This window comes from Lacerta agilis, chromosome 2, assembly GCF_009819535.1.
Source record: "Lacerta agilis isolate rLacAgi1 chromosome 2, rLacAgi1.pri, whole genome shotgun sequence".
NCBI lineage: Eukaryota > Metazoa > Chordata > Lepidosauria > Squamata > Lacertidae > Lacerta > Lacerta agilis.
In genome coordinates this window covers 116234404-116260914 of record NC_046313.1, presented here as the reverse complement: position 1 = coordinate 116260914, position 26511 = coordinate 116234404, and the positions used below count along the sequence as shown (strand labels likewise).

Genomic DNA, 26511 nt, shown 5'->3' with positions numbered 1-26511 from the left:
TTTGTGGTAAAATTAGGTGCCTCGGCTTATACCCTAGTATATACGGTAGTTTTCCTAGCTCAGTGAAAAAGTGTCTGCTCTGAGGGGCCCTCTTTAGATCCCCAGCATCAAGCCTGGATAGCTCAGTTGCTTAGAGTGTGGTGATGATAACACCAAGGTTGTGGGTTTGATTCCCATATTAGGCAGGTGCATATTCCTGTGTTGCTGGGGGGTTGGACTAGATGATCCTCAGGTTCCCTTCCTTTTTTAAAAGAAAATTTATTGGTATTTCCACCTGAAAACAGCAAATAACAAACATACATTATACATGTAAAAACAAACTCAACACACAATACAAATAACAATCAAATAAAAACTAATACAAACCTATAACACTACAAAACACAGGAACACACCAATCTATATATCATACTCTTGTTTTGAATCTTGTTTGGGGGACTTCCTCCGTTCTCTCTTCTGCGTTCAAATTCTAATTTACTTTAGTAACTTTGTAACTAGTTTAACAATCATTCACCATTATTCTTAATCATCATATAAAATATCAACATATCTTATATCTTAAAACTTATTATTATCAAATAAAACATCACATTCCAAATCTTAACTTCTTATATCCTTTCTTCTCTTAACTCAGTAAAGCTATTGCTCTTATTACTTCTAATTCCTACCTTAAAAAATAATATAATCAACACATTTTCATATAAACCTGCATATTTCTTCCAATCAAATCATTTTTAGCCTCTGACGTCAGGATACCATGGATAGCCTTCCTATGATCCTCAGGTTCCCTTCCATCTCTATGATTCTATGACTATCTCAAAGTAGGTGTGAGAATACCCAACAGTGTTCCTCATACCTTCTCCATGCACTTCATCACATTAATTTCCAGTTAATGCTAGTCAACAGGAGCTACTTAATTTTTCAATGCATTTCCCTTTTAATTTGTGCACTGCTTTTCTATATTACTATATCCAAGGTGGCTTACAATCAAACAACAAAACAGACAGCGAAGATCACACAAGTAATAAGAATCTGATCCAATACAAAAAGAAGTCACAATAACCTTGAAATCAACAACTTGAATCGAATAAAGCAATATTCAATCATCCATTGGAATATAACAGTAAACAGTGGAGTTAAATATCAGCAAATAATAATTAAACAGTTTACACTTATCAATTGCAATAAAAACAAAATAAAATAAAAAATTCCTTCCAATAGCACCTTAGAGACCAACTAAGTTTGTTCTTGGTATGAGCTTTCGTGTGCATGCACACTTCTTCAGATACACTGAAATAGACATCACCAGACCCTTATATATAGTGAGAGAGTGAGGAGGGGTACTACTCAGAAGGGTATACAAAGGAATTTCAGAAATAGACTGGAAAGAGAAGTTGCTGAATTGCAACTCATTACCAAACTCAAAACCACGGAGAGACCTGGTCTGAACATTGGATTCTTATCTCATTATACATGACAAAGCTATCTCTAGCCATCTCACTCCTTGCTTTTTCCTTTAGGACTAATTGCAGTCGTTAACAGTCGTGAACAGGTTTTCCACACCCATCAGCCAATCACCCATTCCCACCACCCTTCTGAGTAATACCCCTCCCCAACCTCTCACTATATATAAGGGTCTGGTGACTTCTGTTTCATTGTATCTGAAGAAGTGTGCATGCACACGAAAGCTCATACCAAGAATGAACTTAGTTGGTCTCTAAGGTGCTACTGGAAGGATTTATTTTTTTATTTTTTACTTTGTTTTGACTATGGCAGACCAACACGGCTACCTACCTGTAACTGGAACAATTACAATAAAGAATTGCTAAACTGTAATCAGTGAAAATGACGGCAAGTCGCAGTACATAAAATACCTCAAAATATACAAAACCATGTAAAAGGATCAAATTGAGAAACAAGGACACACAACTTATAAAATTATTTTTTTAAAATATCCCGGAACTCCTCTTGTGTCAGCTGCTTCTGCTGTGCTCAAAGTCATAGCCTAGGGCTGGAGGGAGGGGGTCGATTACAGTCGTACCTTGGTACTCGAACAGCTTAGCTCCCAAACAAATCAGCTGGCTCCTGAACACCGCAAACCCGGAAGTAAGTGTTCTGGTTTGCAAATGTTTTTCGGAAGCGGCTTCCGTTTGAGTGCAGCCAATCGGAAGCCACACCTTGGTTTTTGAATGGTTTCGGGATGTGTATCTGAAGAAGTGTGCATGCCCACGAAAGCTCATACCAAGAACAAACTTACTTGGTCTCTAAGGTGCTACTGGAAGGATTTTTTAATATATTTTGTTTCGGGATTCAGACGGACTCCCGGAACGGATTAAGTTTGAGAACCAAAGTACCACTGTATATGGTTCTTGTATTCACTTAATATATTGGTTCTTGAGAGCCAGTGTGGTGCAGTGGTGAAGAGCGGTAGACTTGTAATCTGGGGAACCGGGTTTGCGTCTCCGCTCCTCCACATGCAGCTGCTGGGTGACCTTGGGCTAGTCACACTTCTCTGAAGTCTCTCAGCCCCACTCACCTCACAGAGTGTTTGTTGTGGGGGAGGAAGGGAAAGGAGAATGTTAGCCGCTTTGAGACTCTTTCGGGTAGTGAAAAGCGGGATATCAAATCCAAACTCTTCTTCTTCTTGTATTCTCTGATCTGAGAATCTGTTCCACCCTGATCAGGCCCCCTTCTTTTGTTATTTCAGGTTATGGAAGTTGGAGCCAGAAGGAGCCTGAACAGCAGAGGAAGAAACCTGAGACAAGACAGAAGCTGAGGGAGAAATCTTTCATTACTGAAGACGCGGACGTGTGTGAAATGCCAAAGCTAAAAGATGAATGTAGCACCGTGAAAAACACGAGGAACAACTCCCCGCAACAAGCAACGATTGCTAGCGAGATACTGAGTCTTAGGGCATCTCAAAGAGTGCAGATAGCAGAGGAGCCATACAAATGCTCAGTCTGCGGGAAGAGCTTCAGTCAGAGCAGCAGCCTTACTGATCATCAGAGAATCCACACGGGGGAGAAACCACTTAAGTGTTTCTCCCCTGAAAAGGGTTTCTGCGACAGTGATGACCTTCTTTATCACCAAACATTCCAAACTGATGAGAAGCCATATAGATGTTTGGAGTGTGGAAAGAGTTTCAAGCGCAAGACGCACGTCACAGACCATCAGAGGACCCACACGGGAGAAAAACCGTTTTCGTGCTCAGAGTGCGGGAAGAGCTTCAGTCATAGCACCGGCCTTACTTATCACCGAAGAACCCACACGGGCGAGAAACCGTACAAATGCTCGGAGTGCGGGAAGAACTTCAATTGCAGCCAAACCCTCGCTTTGCACCACAGAATCCACACAGGGGAGAAACCGTACAAATGCCCCGAGTGCGGGAAGAGCTTCAGCCAGAAGATACACGTGATAAACCATCAAAGAACCCACACGGGCGAGAAACCGTTTACGTGCTCTGAGTGCGGAAAGAGCTTCACCTACAGCACCGGTCTTACCCACCATCAAAGAACCCACACAGGAGAGAGGCCCTATAAGTGCTCCGAGTGTGGGAAAAGCTTCAGTTGCAGCCAAACCCTCGCTATACACCTCAGGATCCACACCGGAGAGAAACCCTACAAATGCCCAGAGTGTGGGAAGAGCTTCAGCCAGAAGATTCACGTTACGAGCCACCAAAGAACCCACACGGGAGAGAAGCCATACGAATGTTCCCAGTGTGGCAAGAGCTTCAGTCAGTGGACAACCCTTACTAGACACGAAAGAATACACACAGGGGAGAAACCATACAAATGCTCAGAGTGTGAAAGGACCTTCAGTCACAGCAATAGCCTTACTTACCATCAGAGAACCCACAACGAAGTGAAGCCGTCCGTTGCTGTGGTTGATTTTGCCTCTGGCCGCATGACACCCCTGCCAGAAGGCTGCCCTGGAGGGGATATGACCCTCTGGCTGGAAAACATGTCCCACCCCTGATGCAAATGCTCCAAAACGTGTGGAAAGATCTCCACTCAAGAGCACCAGTTTCTTGTACCATAGAATCCACTGAAGTGTAGAAGCCGTTTGAAAACCAGGTGGAAATGGTTCTTTCCCAAAGTGAAGAATTCACTGCAGAAGGATGCTTTGGATCCTAGAACATAGCTGTCAACTTTTCCCTTTTCTTGCGAGGAATCCTATTCAGAATAAGGGAATTTCCCTTAAAAGGGGGGGAAAGTTGACAGCTATGTCCTAGAAACGTTTGCAGTGGAGAAAGGACTCGAGAGGGGTGCCCAAATCTTTTCAAATGATTCACATCCGAACCACATGTTGTTGTTGTTGTTTAGTCGTTTAGTCGTGTCCGACTCTTTGTGACCCCATGGACCAGAGCACGCCAGGCACTGCTGTCTTCCACTGCCTCTCGCAGTTTGGTCAGTCTCACGTTGGTAGCTTCAAGAACACTGTCCAGCCATCTCGTCCTCTGTCGCCCCCTTCTCCTTGTGCCCTCAATCTTTCCCAAAATCAGGGTCATTTCCAGGGAGTCTTCTCTTCTCCTGAGGTGGCCAAAGTATTGGAGCCTCATATATATAAATATGCCACCATCCTCTGCCATCTTCTGCCCTCTAGAAGAGTCCCATGAGAGAGGGGGAGGGAGGGAGGGAGGAGAAGACCTCAGGACCAGCTTCTTCTGCATTTGATGGACCCCAGGGAAGGCTCCTGGTGACTTACGATATGTTTATATTGTCTGCTGTGGGTTTTCTTTTTCAAAAGGTATTTTGATGTTATTTGTAAGCTGCCTTGCATACAGAGAGATATGGGGTGTAAATAACTGTAGTAATAAGGGAATTAGACTAGAGCTTTTTCCTAACTAAACAGGCCCTGCTAAGCAACAAAGAATCTACATGTGCCAATTCCCTAAAATGTCGGAATATTTCGTCGTAGCATCAAAGTTTATAGTTGGACGGAATGCATCTGGGTGGTAAGTGAAGGGCAGTTTACGCAGAGAAGAGCAGGATTGAATTTGAATAAATAATAATTTTGTGGATAGGCTCTCTCGAGGTAACCTCTGCTGAATAAATTTAATCACCTGTGATAGATGGAGCCCTTCTACCACAAAGACAATCTGTCCTGGGCAAAGAAAATAAACTTTGTCAATCTACAGACTGTCATTGAGTTGACTCCCACCCAACAGTGTTTGAACTCCTACCATATTGTTTTGCTTGGTTGGGCTCCACCCATCAGTGTAGAGTTTCCATTTGGCATTTTTTGTGTATCTGTTTGCAAATAAAAACAGAGCGTGGAGAAAGATCTGATGGGCATCTGGTCCAATGGACAATTGCCACAACACCAGACCCAGCAAAGCTGCTACTCTTGTAGGAAACTGTGTTGTGTCTTCTAGCCTCCAGCTATGTTTTGGCTTGGCGAAGATTCTTTCAGCTGTCAAAAGCTTACTGAGCAAGCATATTCAGCGAGTTCTAGGGACTGCAGCTGTTATCATTGGCGAGCCCTCCAATTGTACAAGGAGAAACGGGCCTCTGCAAAATACACCCTTTGGAGAACTGTATACATTTCTGGTCCCTGCATCTCCAAGAGGTCATCAGAAGTTTTGGGGGATGCATCCCAACATCTTGGAATCGGTCCAAGATAATGGAAGTGTGACCTCTCATCATATTTTGACTCATGGTACAGCGATCACTCCCTCGGTCTCACAGATCTCCAAGTTTAAACATAGTAGTGGGTCATAGTTTGACTCTCATGTATGTATGCATTTTTTGAGATGGGGCCAAATGCTTAAAATTGGTATATGCTCATACTGTGTATAGAGGAAAGTTGAAGATTTTACTTAGAAGGTAACAGTGAGGCCAATACTTAAAATCCAGGCCCACATAGCAAATTTTGGTGCTGCCTTCCATCATATACAGTGGTACCTCGGTAGACGAATGCCTCGCTAGACGAAAAACTCGCTAGACGAAAGGCATTCGCTAACGGAAGGCTGACTCGTAAGACAAATTTTCCTATGGGCTTGCTTCGCAAGATGAAAAATGTTCGCGATTTCCCCCCCCCCCCCCCGGTCAAACTGCTCTTCCCCCGTTGGTGCTTCGCAAGACGAATTTTTCGCTAGACGACAGCACTCGCAGAACGAATTAATTTCGTCTTGCGAGGCACCACTGTATACAGGACACGGGTGGCGCTGTGGGTTAAACCACAGAGCCTAGGGCTTGCTGATCAGAAGGTCGGCGGTTCGAATCCCTGCCACGGGGTGAGCTCCTGTTGCTCGGTCCCAGCTCCTGCCGACCTAGCAGTTCGAAAGCACGTCAAAGTGCAAGTAGATAAATAAGTACCACTCCAGCGGGAAGGTAAATGGCATTTCTGTGTGCTGCTCTGGTTCGCCAGAAGCAGCTTAGTCATGCTGGCCACATGACCCGGAAGCTGTACACCAGCTCCCTCGGCCAGTAAAGCGAGATGAGCGTCGCAACCCCAGAGTCGTCCGCGACTGGACCTAACGGTCAGGGGTCCCTTTCCATCATATATATATATGGATTTATTATATATATATATATATATATATATATATATATATATATATATATATATATATAATATTAGGTCATTCACTGGAGAAATCCTTTGTATCTATCTGTATACCTAAAGATCCTCACTGTGGAAATGGAATAAGGAAATAAGTTACTGAAACCTCGCGCATCAGTAAGCAGTGCTCTTCAGCCTTGGTTCCCCTGATGTGGTTTGGTGACACCTCCCATCATCTCTGACTATTGGCCAAGATACAACAGCATCTCGGGACCCAAGCTTGAAAAGAGATTGGGGCAATAGGGCTTGCAACATGGAAGGCAAACTCTAAAACCATTTCTGTGGGTAGGGGAAGGTTTTGGTCTGAGCCCAAGGTCGCATTGGAGCCTTATTTGCCCCTACGGGTTCCCATGGTTGCGCCCGGTGAGAAAACATGGAAGCAGAAAAGACACCTGAGGCTGCTGGCTTCAGAGAGAGAAAGATTTTCTGCATGCAGAGGTACTGCAGTGTTCAGACAAAAAAAGTCAATTTTCAGACAGTTCTTATAGACAGTTCTCTGGCTCTCCCCACCCCAGGAATCTGCCTCTTGTACATTCTTGTCCATTTAAGGAACATTTCCTGTTGTACATTTCCTGTTGTACATATAAGGCAAAAGGACATTTAGCCCTGAGTTGGTTCATGCGCACTCCAGCAAGGCCATCCTATCTGTGACCTAGACAATTCCTCTCTGTGCAAGGACAGTTACTCTCTGTGCAAGGTCAGCCTTCTACTGTTATCTCCAGACTCTTAGTCATAGCTTGCCAGAAAGAAGTGCAATGCAGATCAAAGTTGACAGCTTTATAGAGAGGTTTCATAAAGAAAAGCTTAAAAAGTTCTTTTATACTTCTGGACTAACAATACATTCAGGTAAATATATACAGGTTAGCTAATTAACCCCTTCAGCATTAACATATATATTGGCACATGATAAACTCTGGTGGTTCCCAAATAGAGAAGTGCTGTGGACCCCCTGTTTTTCAGAAGCCAGGCCACGGACCTCCTGCTTTTAAAAATGTTGATATTTTTGTGGCAGTTTTTGTTATGTGAACGGTGCCACCATACCCTCCAACATTTCCCCATGCAAAACCGGAGTGTGCATCTTCCGACCATGGACCTGACCTTGGATTGGGGGGGGGGGCAACATGATCTTGGGTTGGTTGCGCAGACCAGCAATTGGAAGCCACAGATAAACACTATACATGATCCCAATTATTCTTGAAGGGTTTGAACTGTTGTTTTTAACTTGTTTAAAAATGGTATTATCATGGTTTTATTGTTTTCGTAAACCACTTGGAGGGGTTCTTTTTAAATGTTAATGAAATAAAGATACATTTAAAGCACATTTATTCCACTTCAACACCCATGTTCTCCCCCCCAAGAATCTTGGCCCCTCCCAGAGCTACAATTCCCGGTACCCATAACAAACTAAACTTCCCAGGATTCTTTGGGGAAAGTTCTGTGCTTTAAATCCACACTATGGATGTGACTTCAGTTTACCTTTGGGCTTCTAATAAATGAGGTTGGCCCGATTTGGGCAGCTATATGTTGCAACAGACAGTAGAAACTGGCCCAGGAGGGGGGTGAAGGTTGTTGACAAAAGAAGCCCGGAAGAAGAAGAAGAGTTTGGATTTGATATCCCGCCTTTCACTACCCGAAGGAGTCTCAAAGTGGCTAACATTCTCCTTTCCCTTCCTCCCCCACAACAAATACTCTGTGAGGTGAGTGGGGCTGAGAGACTTCAGAGAAGTGTGACTAGCCCAAGGTCACCCAGCAGCTGCATGTGGAGGAGGGGAGATGCGAACCCGGTTCCCCAGATTACGAGTCTACCACTCTTAACCACTACACCATACTCTCGAGCAAGTGAACCAAGCTGTACACATTGGGGAAATACAGGAAGGACACAAAGCAGTCCTACTGGAAGCGGAGATCCCTTCCAGAACCCAAAATGTGACTCTCATTCAGATCCTGGGAAGAACCCATTTGTCAGATGGAGGGGATCCTCTGTGGAGCTCAGATGGACACACTGAATGAGTCACAAAAGAGCTTTTTTCTGCTCAAGGGACACTCCAGATTATGTCACTCTTGGAACCCCTGAGGTGGGTAAGAGGAAAGCAGAAGCTATCCCCCCATTTGGGGGTGTTCCCCACAGAGTCTGTGAGGTGACACTCTGTGAGGTGACTGGGGCTGAGAGACTTCAGAGAGAAATGTGACTAGCCCAAAGTCACCCAGCAGCTGCATGTGGAGGAGCAGAGATGCGAACCCGGTTCCCCAGATTACGAGTCTACCGCTCTTAACCACTACACCACACTGGCTCTCATTACATCTCCCTTAACACACAAGCCAGACTTGGCATCTTCCTCTGCAAAGTCAAGCATAGGATGAGGCTTGCAAGGCGATTCTGTTTTTCTTTGCAGATTGGAGGGTGCCTCTAGCTTGCTTGTTTCTGCCAAAAATGACTCTGCTGCTGCTGCTGCTGCTATTGCTTCATTTGCACTTGGGGTTAGCAGTGAACAGACCCAGAGATCTCTCGAGCCTACGAATGTCTACAAATAATTATTACGGAGCAGGAGACTACTTTATTAGTGGAGTTATACCTGTGAGGACAGCTGGGTACCTGGCACATGGTTTCAGGTCTAACCCTGTCCATGACCCAAGGTCACCCAGCAGCTGCATGTGGAGGACTGGAGACGTCAACCCAGTTCACCAGATTACGAGTCTACTACTCTTAACCACTACACCACACTGGAACAAATACATCTGTCCCTGCCCCTACTCACAAGGCAAGTTCATGTCATTTTGCTGTGTATGTGGATCTGTGGGTTCCACTGCCTGATGTGTGCAGGTGTGGCTGTATAAAGAAATACTAGTTACCACTTCTTGTGGCATGTTTTGACTCCCTGGTGCATTTGCCAGGGAGGCCACTGGACTTCCTTTCTTGTGAACCGCAACAATAGGGAGGGCCCTGCCACTCCCTTTTTGCTGCTTCCCTGACTCTGGAATTAATGTCTTAGTCAAGCTTTGTGGTGCCCCTGTTGAAGAGCAAATACAGGAGGCCAAAGCTAAGATGCCTTGGGAAGGGGGGAAATGAACAATTAATCTGGAGGGCGAGTATTCATTTTTTCTGTCCACTCAATGTACTGATCACCTGACACATTAAAAAATATACAGGCGAAACTCAAAAAATTAGAATATCGTGGAAAGGTTCATTTCTTTCAGTAATTCAACTTTAAAGTTGAAACTAATATATGAGATAGGCTCATGACATGCAAAGCGAGATATGTCAAGCCGTTATTTGTTATAATTGTGATGATTATGGCGTACAGCTGATGAGAACCCCAAATTAACAATCTCAACTTTGGGGTTTTCGTCAGCTGCACGCCATAATCATCACAATTATAACAAAGGCTTGACATATCTCGCTTTGCGTGTCATGAATCTATCTCATATATTAAACTCCAGCAGCTAATGAGAACAATTGCTTACATAAATGGACTTTTCCACGATATTCAAATTTTTCGAGTTTCACCTGTATATCCAAGTGACTTAGAGAATTTGAAAGCATAAGATCCGGAAAGCATTACAATTTTTTATAAAAACAAACAAACCATGAAGCCCAGTGAAAGAGCAACAAAAATACCATAAGTAGACAAATCATCCTAATCCATCAAATGCCAAATACAGAAAAGTCTTGCCAGGCACTAAAAATATCACTGGTAGCATTCTGCAAGTGGGGAGCCACAACCGAAAAGGCCCTGTGGATTATCACAATCCTCCCTCAGCAGAAGCAATTGAAGGACAACCTCATGGAACTATTGGAAGGGTTGTGGTAGGTGCAAGACATCCTGACCATCCGATGAGAGTCACCAGTGAAGGCCTCACAAATATTAGGGTGGAATGATGATTCACAATTCATATAGGTAATTTGACTTGAGGGTCAACAGAATGCTGCTGTTTTCTGGGTTCTTGCCAGCCAGCCAACCAGTCAGAAAACTGGATTGTTAAATAGTGCTATAAATTTATAGCATAGATAGGGCCTCAGTATGGTTTAGTTTTCTTCAGTAGGCCTTTCACTGGCCACAACCTTGGACAACTTGTATTTTGTAATTTTTATATATTTTTGCGAGCAGAGTTGTTCATGTCCCAATAATCACTTTTCATTCTGTTGTCACGAGGGGTGTTTAGCTTTTTGTCGCCCTCATTTGGCCAACCAACTCCAGCAGCTTCTAGCATCTTACAAGGTTTCTGTGTTATCTTGTGTGATGGCCTGGGAGTCAGACTCTGATGCTGAACCTGAGGGATCCCAGCCTGCACAGGATTCCCCGCCTCCAGAACCAGCTGAGCCGGGACCAGGGCTTGAGCCTGAAGGATCCCCACCTGTGCTGGATCCCCAGGTGCAGGCGTCAGCAGAGTCTGCTCTGGCTCCTGATGGGAGGGAGGACCCATTGCCTGCAGGTGCTCCACTGCCAGCCTCTTCAGAGGAAGCTGAGGCATCCCCTGGGTCCAGTAACCCACCAGCCTCTCCTGAGCTACAGAGGCTCAGGGCAGAGAGGCGAAGGGAGTTAAGTGTCTGCAGGAGGAGTGCTCGCCTCCAGGCCCGGAGGAGAGGCGAGTCTCCGGAGGATCGGGACCGCCCTAAGCATAGGGCCAGATAAAAGCCAGCCAGACCCAGCCCAAGTTGTGTGAGCAACTTAGTTGCAAGCGTGTGCTCAACCTGCAACCTTGTGCCTGAACCTGCCTTGGACCTCGACCTGCTCCCTGCCTCGCTCCCGGCCGGACTGACCTCCTTTGGACCCCTAGACCCAGGACTGGACTCGGACCTCGCTTCACCGACAAACCCTTGGGGCCAGCACATCTTGTGATCTGGGCAATAGCACAACCTGGTGCCTGCATCTGCCCCAGCTGCAACAAAACACGTCTCTCCTGTATTGGTCTCTACAGCCACAGCAGGCGCCGTAACTCTCCAATGGGTTGACTTCACTCCCATTGCCCATTGCCTTCACTCACAAGGCAAGTGGGTTGGGTGTTTTTTTTTGCTACTGGGCTGGATATTAATCATCAAAAATTGAGAGGATAGCTACTTGTGGTTAACTTACTGTTTAAGATAAAAAGAAACAGGATATGGAAAAAGCAACATGCTCCCTGTTTTTTGGTATATCTGAAATTTCAGGTGGTAAAAAAATTCTGTGTTTTAAGCTGATGTGCGATGTGCAACTCATTGAAATTAATCAGCATGACTAAGTTAATCTGTTAATTTCAATGAGTAAACTCTGGAACTTAATTGAATACCACCAGATAATCTCTCTTCTTTTTGCTATGCATATATATATATATATATATATATATATATAGAGAGAGAGAGAGAGAGAGAGAGAGAGAGTATGGCTTCAGAAGGAAACTAAGCAAATAGTCACTGCTAGCCACAATAACTACCTATGTCCTGCAGAAGCAGTATGTCTGACTACCCATTGCTGGTTCTCAATGTGAATATAAATTTGGCATCTTTATCTGTTTATCTTGCTTGAAACAAAGATTTACTTACTTACTTACTTATCAAACCTTTATTAGGCATTTTACAAGAGAGAGAGAGTCACATACGAAGTCCTTAGGATATATGCAAAAAGACGACAGTTGAGTACATATGCTGATTGTGTGTGTGTGTATATATATATATATATATATATATATATATATATATATATATGTAATCTGGGATTTCTTCCTGTTAAGCTACTCCTTGGGGCACTGCTGCCAAATACTCAGCTACCCCCGCAGTCACCTTTTGGTCAATGTCAGACAAACAGAATCCAACGCTTCCACCGTGCTGTGGTTTCAAACCACTCAGGAGGGGGGACAGTACACGTTCACGCAGCCTACTGTACAGTGGGCAATGAAAGAGCTCTACTGTATCCGGGACATTCAGGGAACATCTGCAGTATCTCTTGTTTCTGGGAATGTTCTGGTATCTACTCCTGACAAATGCCGAGGGAAAGACATTCAGTCGGGCCAGCATAAATGCCCTACGTTGGGCTGGGATTATTAAGTTAGTAACATAGTTGACCCTGCTATCTAAGATATTTAAATCATAGAATATGGGGGAACAAATTCTATTTACAGCTGCCGCAATATTTTGTCTCTCAACATCCTTTAGTCTAGTTAGGACACTGTGGAAAATGTGGTGCTCGGTTGAGTTGTACAAGGGCTCCAACTCGATGCCTATAGATCTAATTTTGTTTTCCAGGAGTGAAACAAAAAATTAATGCAATTACAATTAACTTTATTATGAAAAATTAGTTGTTAATAATTCATAGTTCATTAAAAAAAATACAAAATCAGATGCCTTATCTCATTTTTGTGGTCAGATGCTCCTTCGTGTTCAGATCAGGTCTCAGTATAATGATGTAGCACTTGGGGAGGAAGATGCATCCTAGAAGCCCAGCACTGGAGGCCAAGATAGAGAAGACCTGCACGGCTACCATGTATTTCCCCTTGGTGCTCAGGTAAGTAGGCACAAAGGACAACCAAACGCTGCAGAAGACCAGCATGCTGAAGGTGATCAGCTTGGCTTCGTTGAAGGACCCGGGAAGCTTTCTGGCTAGGAAAGCCACCGTGAAGCAGATGGCCGCCAGGAAGCCCATGTAGCCAAGGGAACCATAAAACATGGCAACAGATCCTTCATTGCATTGCAGGATGATCTCTTGGGGCTGGGAGTGCATGTCAGACTCCGGGAAAGGGGGAGACATGCCCAGCCAGATGCTGCAGATGACAACTTGGACACTGGAGCAGGAAAGGACAATGGAGTTGGTGAGACTCTTCCCCAGCCATCTCCTCGTCCTGTTCCCTGGCTTTGTGGCCAGGAAGGCCAGAACCACAGTGATGGTTTTGGCCAACACGGAAGAGACGGCAACAGAGAAGATGATGCTGAAGGCTGTTTGTCGGAGAAAGCAGGTCACTTTCCTTGGCCGGCCAATGAAGAGGAAGGAGGACAAAAAGGAAAGCAGGAGGGAGATGAGGAGGATGTAGGAGAGGTCCCTGTTGTTGGCTTTGACAATAGGAGTTTCTTTGTACTTAATGAAGATTCCTAAAATAAATCCCGTGGTAAAGGTCAAGTATATTGCAACAGAAGCCAAGAGAATCCCCAAATATTTGTTAAAGGATAGGAAAGTGATAATCTTGGGCACACATTGATCTTGATCCTTGTTTGGATACTGATCTTCTGGACATTCATTGCAGTGGTTTGCATCTGAAAAGAGCAAGAGTGACTTATCACCAACACATATTTTATGTACGCATCAGTTATCAATATCTCTCTCTTTCAGAGCATGTCTAATAAAGAAGTCTGTTGCTAAGGAAACTGTTGGTGGGGAAGACCTTTTTCTGGTACAAAACTTGTTGCTAGGGGCAAAATAATACAAGGATCATTTCAAGTCTATTTTTAGAAAACACTAACAGCACATGCTGGTGCTGCTATTTGGGGAGGGAGCACTGGCTACCAATTATTTTCCAGGCTCAATTCAAAGTGCTAGTTTTGACCTATAAAGCTTTAAATGGCTCAGGACCACAATACCTCAAGGACAGCCTCTTTCCATATAAACCTACCCTATCATCATCTGAGGCCCTTCTTCATGTGCCTCCTCTAGAGGTCCGGAGGGTGGCAACACGAGAAAGGGCCTTCTCTGCAGTGGCTCCCCATCTGTGGAATGCTCTCCCCAGGGAAGTTCACCTGGCGCCTTCATGATACACCTTTATCAGACCCAGTGTGGTGTAGTGGTTAAGAGCGGTAGACTTGTAATCTGGTGAACCGGGTTCGCGTCTCCGCTCCTCCACATGCAGCTGCTGGGTGACCTTGGGCTAGTCACACTTCTCTGAAGTCTCTCAGCCCCACTCAACTCACAGAGTGTTTATTGTAGGGGAGGAAGGGAAAGCAGATGGTTAGCCGCTTTGAGACTCCCTTCGGGTGATAAAGCGGGATATCAAATCCAAACTCTTCTTCTTGTTGTTACAGGTAGGTAGCCGTGTTGGTCTGCCATAGTCAAAACAAAATAAAAAAAAAAATTCCTCCCAGTAGCACCTTAGAGACCAACTAAGTTTGTTCTTGGTATGAGCTTTCGTGTGCATGCACACAGACCAACACGGCTACCTACCTGTAATTGGAACTATGGTATCTGACGAAGTGTGCATGGACACGAAAGCTCATACCAAGAACAAACTTAGTTAGTCTCTAAGATGCTACTGGAAGGGATTTTCTATTTTATTTTCTTCTGTTCTTCTTCTTCTGCTGCTGCTGCTGCTTCTGCTTCTTCTGCTGCTGCTGCTTCTTCTTCTTCTTCTTCTTCTTCTTCTTCTTCTTCTTCTTCTTCTTCTTCAGCTTCTTCTTCTTCTTCTTCTTCTTCTTCTTCTTCTTCTTCTTCTTCAGCTTCTTCTTCTTCTTCTTCTTCTTCTTCTTCTTCTTCTTCTTCTTCTTCTTCTTCTTCTTCTTCTTCTTCTTCCAGGCAAACACATTCCTCTTTAACCAGGCCTTTGCCTGCCCCAATCTACATATTATACCCTTTTTTGGAATGCTGCCTCTTTTTTTGGGGGGGGGTTGGGTTGTTGATTTGATTTTATTTTATTTGGTGTGTGTGGTCTTTTGTGTGAACTGCCCTGAGACCTTCGGGTATAGGGCGGTACAGAAACTAAATAATAAAATAATAATAAAAAACTGCACAAGGATCATTTCAAGTCTTACTTTTAGACAACACAGACAGTTAGCACATGCTGGTGCTGCTTATTTGGGGAGCGAGGGCTGTAGTTCCGTGGCATGGTATCTACTTCGCATGAAGAAAGGCCCCAATTCAATCCTCAGCATCTCCACACATGGCCTGGAGAGCAGCTGTCAGTCAATACACAGCAAGATGGGCCCAATGATCCTTGCACACCTTTCCCTCTGCAATCCCCCCTTACCTTCCTGAGCGGAGATGGTCCCTTCAGCACACAGAGCACATGCATAGCAGCAAAGCGGCTTCCCTTCTTGAATCACTTTGACATACCCAGGAGGGCAGCTTCTGGTGCACCTTGAAGGGGGCAACGGCTGACCATAAAGAGAAGGAACATCAAGCAGGAAATGTTTGGGGTGTGTTGGAAAGCTACAGAACTGAGTCAGAGACTTGGAAACCAAAGAGTCATCCTCTGTTTCCAGGCCTGCTTTCATGAACAAATGGCGGAGACTCGTCCCTTCTGTAACCATGTCTATTTAGCATCACCCCCAGAATCTTTGATGGGTAACATTTAGCCCTATGGTTTGTTTCAGGTTTTTTTAATGATGTTTTATGCCATACAGAAAGGGACAGCGGGTGGCACTGTGGTCTAAACCACAGAGCCTAGGGCTTGCTGATCGGAAGGTCAGCAGTTCGAATCCCTGCGGTGGGGTGAGCTCCCGTTGCTCTGTCCCAGCTCCTGCCAACCTTGCAGTTTGAAAGCACGTCAAAGTGCAAGTAGATAAATAGGTACCACTCCAGCAGGAAGGTAAACGGTGTTTCCGTGTGCTGCTCTGGTCTCGCCAGAAGTGGCTTAGTCATGCTGGCCACATGACTTGGAAAAACTGTCTGCAGACAAACGTCGGCTCCCTCGGCCAGTAAAGCGAGATGAGCGCCGCAACCCCAGAGTCGTCCGCGACTGGACTTAACTGTCAGGGGTCCTCTACCTCTACCTCTGTATGCAATACAGAGGGTGCAAATGCCCCCCAAATCATTCCCCAGTGTCTCTAGGCAGAGCTGTGATGGAGATGGACCCTGAAGCGCTTCTGCCAGTCATAGGAGACAATATTTATTTTACTTTGATACATATGGGAATTTCTATCCTACTCTTTATCAAAGGATCCCAGGCCAAGTTACAACACACTGAAGCAGTCTTTGGGCAGGGGTGCTGGAGCAGATATTTCAGCCATCAGATACCTGGGTAAATGGGAATGCTTTCAAATTCCTCCTAAGCAGGTTAATGGCAAAAATGGATGCACCTCATCATAGGGCATGCCATCGACAGACCAGGGAACTACCACAAAGAAGGCTCTGTAACCATTAATTGCCAAGTGGACAACCTCTAGCGGGTAGCTTTGTATACCCCAAATGCTCTAGTTTACTTTTGTCACACAGCAATAATGTGGTAGCATCAAGGGAGCAATCCCAGAACAAACACAAGCATTGCAAAAAAGTTACATTATAGTCCAAAATCTATTCATCAGCAAATAAGGATTTGTTGAAAGTTTTTCATGTGTGCTAAAACTCAGTCTAAGTTTCTTTTTCTTAATTGTTTATCCACGTCAGTTACAAACATGGATACATATGCTATAATGTTATTGTTTTAGTTAAATAAATTGTTTAAATTTATTTAAAGGAAATGGTTATTTTTCTCCTTCCAATAAAGTGCGGAAGAAAGTTGTCCAAATACAAACAAGTTAACTTATTAAACCTCACAATAATCTCATAATTATCTGTCTGTGTATTTCTAATAGTATAACCAAACCAGTAATTTTTTAGATAACTGGAAAAAAAATTATTCCAAAAATGAAACCATCATCTGGTTGTAAATATTAAGATGATACCAGCAAAGCTGTATAAGATTATGATTCTAGCCGGAATGGCAGTTATTGCACTGGGATGGAAAGAAAAGGCTAAATGGGAAATGGGAAAATGGAATGATTATGTTTTTGAATACGTACAATCTGAAATATTTGCACAGATAGCGGCAGAGGATAGTTGGGAAAATAAATGCCAAAGAATTACAAATAAATGGGCATTTTACAGGAATTGGATAGAAAGGGGTGAAGCCAACCCAAACATACAAGCCTGAATGAACAGACTGTGTACATGGATAAAGATCTGAAGAAGGAAGGTCTGTCCAGAGGGGAGGGGAGGAGGGGAGGGGGAAGGGGGGGGAAAGTCTCCTAAAAGCTTGGTTGTTTACTCAGGCCCATTGGAGATGTTTGAGAGCGCTACCTTGTTCAGTGGCTGTTTTAAATGTTGCATTTGAAATGTATTAATTGTATTCTGAACTTTGTGCATATCTTATTGTACTTTGATTCTTTTTCTGTAAATCAGCTGCAGATTTTTGTTAAGCGGTATATACATTTTCTGAATAAATAGTATTTAAAAAAAAATACCAGCAAGAATGAGTTTTTCTGATAAAAAAAAGAATTAAATCAAGTCTACTGAATAGTGATTTAAATCGTGATTTAGATCGTTTTGATTTAAATCAAATCCACCATGCAACAGGGCATAAAACCCAGCATTTTGTAGAACATTGGTGGAGAGTGTCAGTAGCATATTGGTGCCATCAAAGTACCTATAATGTGTCCAAGGATGAGACGAGCCCTGATCTTTACTTCTGTAGAGTGAGCGTGTCACAAGGTGTCCTTGCAAATAAGCATTTAGTACGTGTGGTTGAATAAGGGGCAAAGAAACCACCCCAAACATATTTTATACTGTAATCTATATTTCTAAATTCTTTGGCTTTCCTCACCCGGTTAAGCCCCCTCAACCACATGGCAGCATCTTCATCAACACTGAAACTTTTGCCTGGGAATGCCTGCCGCTCCAGACTCCCAATTCTCCGTGAAGCTACTGAAGTGTTGGGCCACACAACCCAGTTCAAAATATCGAAATTGGCTGACAGTTCCCCGTCTCCATCCAAATACACTCCATCCAGTGAAGCATTGTAAGATCCAAAGCTTCTCAGAAAATGGTGAAACTAGAATGACAGAGAGAAAATGAGAATTGAGTGTACTTTGGCCACCTCATGAGAAGAGAAGACTCCCTGGAAAAGACCCTGATGTTGGGGAAGATGGAGGGCACAAGGAGAAGGGGACGACAGAGGATGAGATGGTTGGACAGTGTTCTTGAAGCGACTGGCATGAGTTTGGCCAAACTGCGGGAGGCAGTGGAGGATAGGGGTGCCTGGTGTGCTCTGTGTGGTGTAGTGGTTAAGAGCGGTAGACTCCTAATCTGGGGAACCGGGTTCGCGTCTCCACTCCTCCACATGCAGCTGCTGGGTGACCTTGGGCTAGTCACACTTCTCTGAAGTCTCTCAGCCCCACTCACCTCACAGAGTGTTTGTTGTGGGGGAGGAAGGGAAAGGAGAATGTTAGCCGCTTGGAGACTCCTTTGGGAAGTGATAAAGCGGGATATCAAATCCAAACTCTTCTTCTTCTTCTTCTTCTCTGGTCCATGGGGTCACGAAGAGTCGGACACGACTGAACGACTGAACAACAACGAGTGTCCTATCCTTCTGGAATTGTACTCCATCTTTAGTTTTACTTATATGCATCTATTAAAACAGGGGCGCGGGTAGCGCTGTGGGTTAAACCACAGAGCCTAGGGCTTGCTGATCAGAAGGTCAGCGGTTCAAATCCCCGCGATGAGGTGAGCTCCCGTTGCTCGGTCCCAGCTCCTGCCCACCTAGCAGTTTGAAAGCATGTCAAAGTGCATGTAGATAAATAGGTACCGCTCCAGCGGGAAGGTAAACGGCGTTTCCGTGCGCTGCTCTGGTTCACCAGAAGCAGCTTAGTCATGCTGGCCACATGACCTGGAAGCTGTACACCAGCTCCCTCAGCCAGTAAAGCGAGATGAGCGCCGCAACCCCAGAGTCGGACACAACTGGACCTAATGGTCAGGGGTCCCTTTACCTTTACCCTATCTATTAAAACAACAACCGTGGTCCACTTTTGAATTCCTACATTCTGCTCTGGCATTTTGGGAACGGCTGACATTAAAATCAATGGCACCCATCGGTGTTTACTAATACTTCCTATGATGCCCATTAAATATCTCTGTAAATATCCCCACAAAAGTTCACACTGCACACAAGACTCTTCCTGTTTGTACAGGCCAGGCCTCTCTTATGCAGAACATTAATGCTTAAACGTGCCAACATTTCATTGGGTGAGAAGAGTGGACACTGTCAGGGACCGTGCTGAGGAGGGCTGCACTGAGGAGGAATGATGGGAGCCTCCCCCTGCTCCTGATCAGGATCTTGAATCTTTCCAGGAGCAGGAGGACAGTATAGATTTGAAACAATGGTTTGCAGAGGGACATAGTTCAGAAGGCAGAAGCTGGGAAGTACTGGATGGGGAACAGCTAGAAGGAGAAGCACTGGGAGAGAGAGTTAACAGACTCACTTTCTCTAGAAAGCATTCATCCACTCAGTCCAAGGTCAAGAAGAGTAGATAAGGTGGTAGCACAGAAAGCACAGTGGTTACAAGATCAGGTTACAATACGCGGTAGTGACACAGGTGACTAGGGAGGAAGTGGGTGGAACCCTTAATTGGGAGCACCTTCATTCCTAGGAAATGGATTCTTTGTCCTCTCGCTGTGATCATTAAACCTTCTAACTGGTAAGAAGACTCCTCTCCCTTTGTTCTGCTTTGTTGTTGTCCAGTCATTCAGTCGTGTCCAACTCTTCGTGACCCCATGCACCAGAGAACGCCAGGCACGCCTATCTTTCACTGCCTCCCGCAGTTTGGCCAAACTCATGCTAGTCGCTTCGAGAACACTGCTTATCTACTGCCAAAGGGGGGAGGAAGCCGATTCCCTGAAGCCTGACGGACACCCAACTTCCCCTATATAATGAACAGAGGAGAGGTATAAAGAGCCTTTGCCTATAAGCATCATGGTGATGTGACATACGTATCTTTATCCACAATGATGAGATGATTGATAGGGCATACCCAAAGGGCAGGACTATAGTTACGCAGAGGGAGGTTTGGTTGAACATTAGGAGGAGCTTAAGAGAGAGGTATGAAAGATTATTTCTCTCTCATAGCAGAGTTAGCACAGTGGTGATAGTTGTAAGCATATTAAAACATGGTTAGATTTACATCTGCCCCCATCCACCTTTAAACAAATCCCCACACAAAAACCTAGGATAGAATAAATCACAGAGATTTAGCTTTGCAATTAGGTGAATATTTTACTCCTAGGGTTTCTTGAAGCTACATGAAATGACTACTGGCAGTAAAATGAAGATGAGAAATGTTCTAAACAACTAAAAAGAAAGCACTTTGTTTTCTGTCAGATGGGTGGGGTGTATATATATATATATATATATATATATATATATATATTCATTCCCATTGCATGTACGCCGGAAACCTATGTTCTCCGTAACCGCTGCACCAAACAGCATGAAATTAGGACAAAGCGTAACTTGACCATCAAGGAAAGATCTGGCATAATAAAAATTTTAAAAAACCACACCTGTCATACCTAAAATAAAGGATAAAGGGGGGGGGGTTGGCACGCCTATTATACCTCACCAGCAAAAGGAATGAAGACTCCAACAGCATCCAATAGAAAGGCGGAATGCCTGCTGACGTCATCAGACCTGCGCCAACAAATAATGTGCCCTCACTTAAAATGGCCGCTGCACACTCACAGGCATTTTAAATTTTCCCAAGTGCCCTCACCTAAAATGGCCACCGCAGCTTCGCATGTTCAACACACACAGTCCCAAGTGATCAATACCACCGACCAATGTGTTCTTTTATGTAAAATGCATCTCTGGGTTATTTGTGGGGCATAAGAATTCGTTCATTCACATGGTCTGAGGGACAGTGGACCGGCACACGGCTGAAACAGGTTGCTGACCCCTGCTCTAGAGGGACAGGGAAGAACAAAAACATGAGCTTCCAGAATACTTTCAGGGTCAGAATTTAAAAAAGCAAAAAACCCCACAGCAACGCGTGGCCAGGCCAGCTAGTAAATAATAAAATTATTATTTATTATTATTCCTTACAAAGGGATCATGCAATACTTGGGTTAGCAAAGATGCAGGCTATAAAATCTCATTTTATAGAGATTCCGTCCATTTACAGGTAGCCATGTCCACGTGGCTCCTTCTTGATCCAGGAAGCACAAAGACCAAAGAGACTGGGAAAGGGGGGAACAGAGTCTGCTGAGAGCCTGAAAAGCCACACTCACTCTGGTAAAGGGCTGAGGGCCCAGGTCAGCCCTGTCATGTACACAAGTGTGAGCCAGTAACAATAAAATGCAACTGCTTGCTCTCCCTCGCTGGAGGTCCTCAAGCTGAGACTTGACCACCATCTGTGGGGAATGCTCTCAATCTGAGTTTCCTCCAAAGTGTAAGAGGCCTACAACCTCCTCCCAATACTACGATTCCAAACTCCATAGTTCCATATTGGAGCAATTTTATCATTTTCAGTGGAGATAAAAGGGCATACCTGCCATGCTTGCAGCTTCTGAAGTCCCACCTTGCTTCCACCAACCAACCTCACCCACTTGAATCTGGACGAATACGCAGTATTTAAGGCGTGCGCCAGGGCATGGACACTCCTGTAAGTATTGTAGTTGTCTTGGGACAGAGCTGGTGCGAGCATATCCAGGGGCAATTTCTGTTCACATCTTTCCCGTTCTTTCACAGACAACACATGCTTCTTAAAGAAACAATGAAATGCCTTCTTCAAGTAAGGAGCGACGTGACTCAGCTTGAAATTGTCATGTTTTGGAATATTCTTCGTCTGGATTAAGAAGGAAAAAAACCAGTGGCTGTGCTGGAAGAGAAACTTGCTGTCAGACAATGTTGAAGTGAGGTCCCACAAAGCTGTTGTGATCCAAACTTTCCCATCGATAGGCTGTATGAACAGTTTGAGTATTATATTTAAGAGGTATATCCCATTGTAGAAAGAGCGGATTTCTGCATAGTAAACAAATACGTTGACATCTTTCCATGGGAGAGCTGAATCAATGGTCAAAAACAAGTCAGGCACAATCAATTCTGGGAATCTCTGTGAGACAGCAACACAAATATCATTTGAGGCAAGTATAGGTGTCAAGGCACTCAGGAACTTTTCTCCGTTGTCATTTTCCGGGGCAAAGAGACTGATCCACGTCCATCTGAAATGCAGGAGCAGCTTGACAATCCCTGTGTATTGGTGGTCTTCTTTTGGGAGCATCCGGTAGAAAAAAGGGAACTGAGTTTTATCACTGCGGTCATGGGAGACAAAACTGTAACTAACCTGGTAAGGAACATAAGAGATGAACGTTTCGCTTTGTTTTCAGGGCAAAGCTCAGAAACCTGTTGACCTACACTTACTAATAAACTGAAGAGTGCGCGTGATTAGGGTGAATGAATACTTAACACACAGGAAGGATAGAAGGCAAGATCATCACAGCAGACAAAGTGTGGCTGTTTTCTCCCTTGTCCACATATCATCATTTTGAATTTACTCTCATTAGTCCACACTGGTGCGTATTTGAGTTGATAAAGAAGACTTAGCAGCTCCTGTACCTCAATATTGTGAGGGGAGGGAAATTCAGCACAACCTATAAACTGATAAAATACTTTCACACACACACACACACACACAGAGAGAGGGGGGGGTAAGCAGAAGTTTTATCTCCTTTATAGCCAAGGGCCTTTTAATAATGATGATAATGATGGTGATGACAACTACTACTACTACTACTACAACTTTTATTTATACCCAGCCCTCCCCAGCCAAGACTGAGCTCAGGGCGGCTAACAACAGGTATAAAAACAATTGATTAAAGTACAAGAAGAAGAAGAGTTTGGATTTGATATCCCGCTTTTCACTACCCAAAGGAGTCTCAAAGTGGCTCACATTCTCCTTTCCCTTCCTCCCCCACAACAAACACTCTGTGAGGTGAGTGGGGCTGAGAGACTTCAGAGAAGTGTGACTAGCCCAAGGTCACCCAGCAGCTGCATGTGGAGGAGCGGAGACGCGAATCCGGTTCACCAGATTACAAGTCTACCGCTCTTAACCACTACACCACACTGGCTCAGTATATGACTGATACAATGTCATATAAGGCAAACAGATAAGTAGACTTGTAATCTGGTGAACCAGGTTCGCGTCTCCGCTCCTCCACATGCAGCTGCTGGGTGACCTTGGGCTACCTAGTCACATGTCTCCGAAGTCTCTCAGCCCCACTCACCTCACAGGGTGTTTGTTGTGGGGAAGGAAGGAAAAGAAGAAGAGTTTGGATTTGATATCCTGCTTTATCACTGCCCAAAGGAGTCTCCAAGCGGCTCACATTCTCCTTTCCCTTCCTCCCCCACAACAAACACTCTGTGAGGTGAGTGGGGCTGAGAGACTTCAGAGAAGTGTGACTAGCCCAAGGTCACCCAGCAGCTGCATGTGGAGGAGCGGAGACGCGAATCCGGTTCACCAGATTACAAGTCTACCGCTCTTAACCACTACACCACACTGGCTCAGTATATGACTGATACAATGTCATATAAGGCAAACAGATAAGTAGACTTGTAATCTGGTGAACCAGGTTCGCGTCTCCGCTCCTCCACATGCAGCTGCTGGGTGACCTTGGGCTACCTAGTCACATGTCTCCGAAGTCTCTCAGCCCCACTCACCTCACAGGGTGTTTGTTGTGGGGAAGGAAGGAAAAGAAGAAGAGTTTGGATTTGATATCCTGCTTTATCACTGCCCAAAGGAGTCTCCAAGCGGCTCACATTCTCCTTTCCCTTCCTCCCCCACAACAAACACTCTGTGAGGTGAGTGGGGCTGAGAGACTTCAGAGAAGTGTGACTAGCCCAAGGTCACCCAGCAGCTGCATGTGGAGGAGCGGGGATGCGAACCCGATTCACCAGATTACGAGTCCACCGCTCTTAACCACTACACCAAAAACAAGATTAAAACACAACATTAAAGTGCAGCCACATTTCAGCAGAAACTCAAATCAAAAAACTGTTTGGGGAAGAAATCGCCAAATCTTCACCAAGGCCAACTATCCAGACTGGTCGTACGTGGGCCAGAAAAAAGCGAGGGAAGTCCCCAAATAGGGATTCCATCACAGAAGGAAAAAGGAAAGAGCGGGAGGGGATCAAGTTGATTCCAAGCCAAAGGCCAGGCGGAACAACTCTGTTTAAAGCAAAATGTAACACAATTCACACCTGTGGGATTTTGAAGATGCCCAACATGTTTGAAATATGGACAGATAGCTCAGAGTCGGCCCCTTCAAGGACAGCCAGCAGGTCATTCTGCCTTCCACACCTGTAGTTTGGAATATTTGCATTCCCAGTAGATAATAGGTCTGCCATGGCATCGTAGGTGATTCTTGGGTTGTAATAGTTCTCAAAGACGTTGTAACCCAGAGTGATGTTGGGTAAGATCCTGGGATCCTGGTTGATCTCATGAATGGCAAAAAGGAATGCCAGGTTGTCGAGTAAATTTCTTTCCCGTCTTCTGCAAGGAAGCATACCTGGCATCATATTACCACCCTCTATTTAACAAAACTATTCCTTATTCCTTGTCTCCCTGCTTATTTAACTTATATGCAGAATTCATCATGCGAAAGGCTGGGCGGGATGAATCCCAAACCGGAATTAAGATTGCAGGAAAAAATATCAACAACCTCAGATACGCTGATGATACAACCTTGATGGCAGAAAGTGAGGAGGAATTAAAGAACCATTTAATGAGGGTGAAAGAGGAGAGTGCAAAATATGGTCTGAAGCTCAACATCAAAAAAACTAAGATCATGGCCACTGGTCCCATCACCTCCTGGCAAATAGAAGGGGAAGAAATGGAGGCAGTGAGAGATTTCACTTTCTTGGGTTCCATGATCACTGCAGATGGTGACAGCAGTCACGAAATTAGAAGACGCCTGCTTCTTGGGAGAAAAGCAATGACAAACCTAGACAGCATCTTAAAAAGCAAAGACATCACCTTGCCGACAAAGGTCCGTATAGTTAAAGCTATGGTTTTCCCAGTAGTAATGTACGGAAGTGAGAGCTGGACCATAAAGAAGGCTGATCGCCGAAGAAATGATGCTTTTGAATTATGGTGCTGGAGGAGACTCTTGAAAGTCCCATGGACTGCAAGAAGATCAAACCTATCCATTCTGAAGGAAATCAGCCCTGAGTGCTCACTGGAAGGACAGATCCTGAAGCTGAGGCTCCAATACTTTGGCCACCTCATGTGAAGAGAAGACTCCCTGGAAAAGACCCTGATGTTGGGAAAGATGGAGGGCACAAGGAGAAGGGGACGACAGAGTACGAGGTGGTTGGACAGTGTTCTCGAAGCTACCAACATGAGTCTGACCAAACTGCGGGAGGCAGTGGAAGACAGGAGTGCCTGGCGTGCTTTGGTCCATGGGGTCACGAAGAGTCGGACACGACTAAACGACTAAACAACAACAAGAACAAATTCCTTATTCTGCACCTTGAAGGGTATTTCCAGGCGACTGGAAACCTCTTGAGTTTAATCTGAGAATGATACTCATGCTATATAGTGCAAGGGTGCCCACTTTGTGCGGCTCCCAATAGAATATTAAAAACACAACAAATACATCAAACATTAAAAACTTCCCTAAACAGGGTTGCCTTCGGATGTTTTCTAAAAGTTGTTTATTTCCTTGACATCTGATGGGAGGGCTTTCCACAGGGCGGGTGCCACTACCAAGAAGGCCCTCTGCCTGGTTCCCTGTAACTTCACTTCTTGCAATGAGGGAACTGCCAGAAGGACCTCTGAACGTGGACCTCAGTGCCTGGGCTGAACGATGGGGGTGGACACCTTCCTTCAGGTATGATGGCAATAATGCAACATCATTAGAGAAGCACTAATACTGTATCTGTGACATGTTGCAGAATGCACCCATTTGGAGGGATCCTCAGCGGCCAAGCACAAGTTTTTCATGCAGAAGGTACCAGGCAGTGTCCACAGCACTTCCACTTAAAAAGAACTGGGTGGAAGGAGATGTGAAAGACAACAACTGTGTGAGACCCCAGACAGTCTCTGCCAGTGAGAGTGAACTGTCACAGGTGACAATAGACCAAGGGCTCTTACCTGAGAGAAGGCAGTCTCTACAGCTGCAATCAAAACAGACTCAGCAATATCTCAATAGGCAGTTACATGGAGTTTAGCTAAAGACAAACCACCTTAGCCTATCTCGGATTACATCATTTGAAAGGCAGAAGTGTTTTTTTATTGCTTTTGATTAAAAT

General features: G+C 44.7%; 2 protein-coding genes across 2 annotated transcripts in view; one reads left to right on the top strand and one right to left on the bottom strand.

Annotated features, from left to right (window-relative positions):
• Positions 1 to 4165, top strand: part of LOC117042661 (oocyte zinc finger protein XlCOF6-like) — a 184482-nt gene extending 180317 nt beyond the window's left edge. The window contains exon 3 of the mRNA XM_033142248.1: positions 3120 to 4165. Coding sequence (XP_032998139.1) covers positions 3120 to 3975 — 856 coding nt within the window. The 3' untranslated portion in view covers positions 3976 to 4165. The remainder of the gene's footprint in view (positions 1 to 3119) is intronic.
• An 8701-nt stretch (positions 4166 to 12866) lies between these two features.
• LOC117042832 (vomeronasal type-2 receptor 26-like) lies at positions 12867 to 22621 on the bottom strand. The gene is made up of 3 exons (XM_033142489.1): positions 21752 to 22621; positions 15484 to 15610; positions 12867 to 13783 (listed from the first exon to the last, which is right to left on the bottom strand). The coding sequence occupies exons 1-3, from the start codon at positions 22481 to 22483 to the stop codon at positions 12882 to 12884; spliced, it is 1761 nt and encodes a 586-aa protein (XP_032998380.1). The 5' UTR covers positions 22484 to 22621; the 3' UTR covers positions 12867 to 12881.
• Positions 22622 to 26511: the final 3890 nt, after the last annotated feature.

Excerpts from the sequence above, each read along its gene's own strand:
- LOC117042832 (XM_033142489.1), bottom strand. The coding sequence starts at position 22,483 with ATGCTCCCAAAAGAAGACCACCAATACACAGGGATTGTCAAGCTGCTC. Across the intron at positions 15,611-21,751 it reads AGAAGCTGCAAGCATGGCAG|CCGTTGCCCCCTTCAAGGTG; the intron begins GTATGCCCTTTT and ends CTTTATGGTCAG. Across the intron at positions 13,784-15,483 it reads GACCATCTCCGCTCAGGAAG|ATGCAAACCACTGCAATGAA; the intron begins GTAAGGGGGGAT and ends TGCTCTTTTCAG.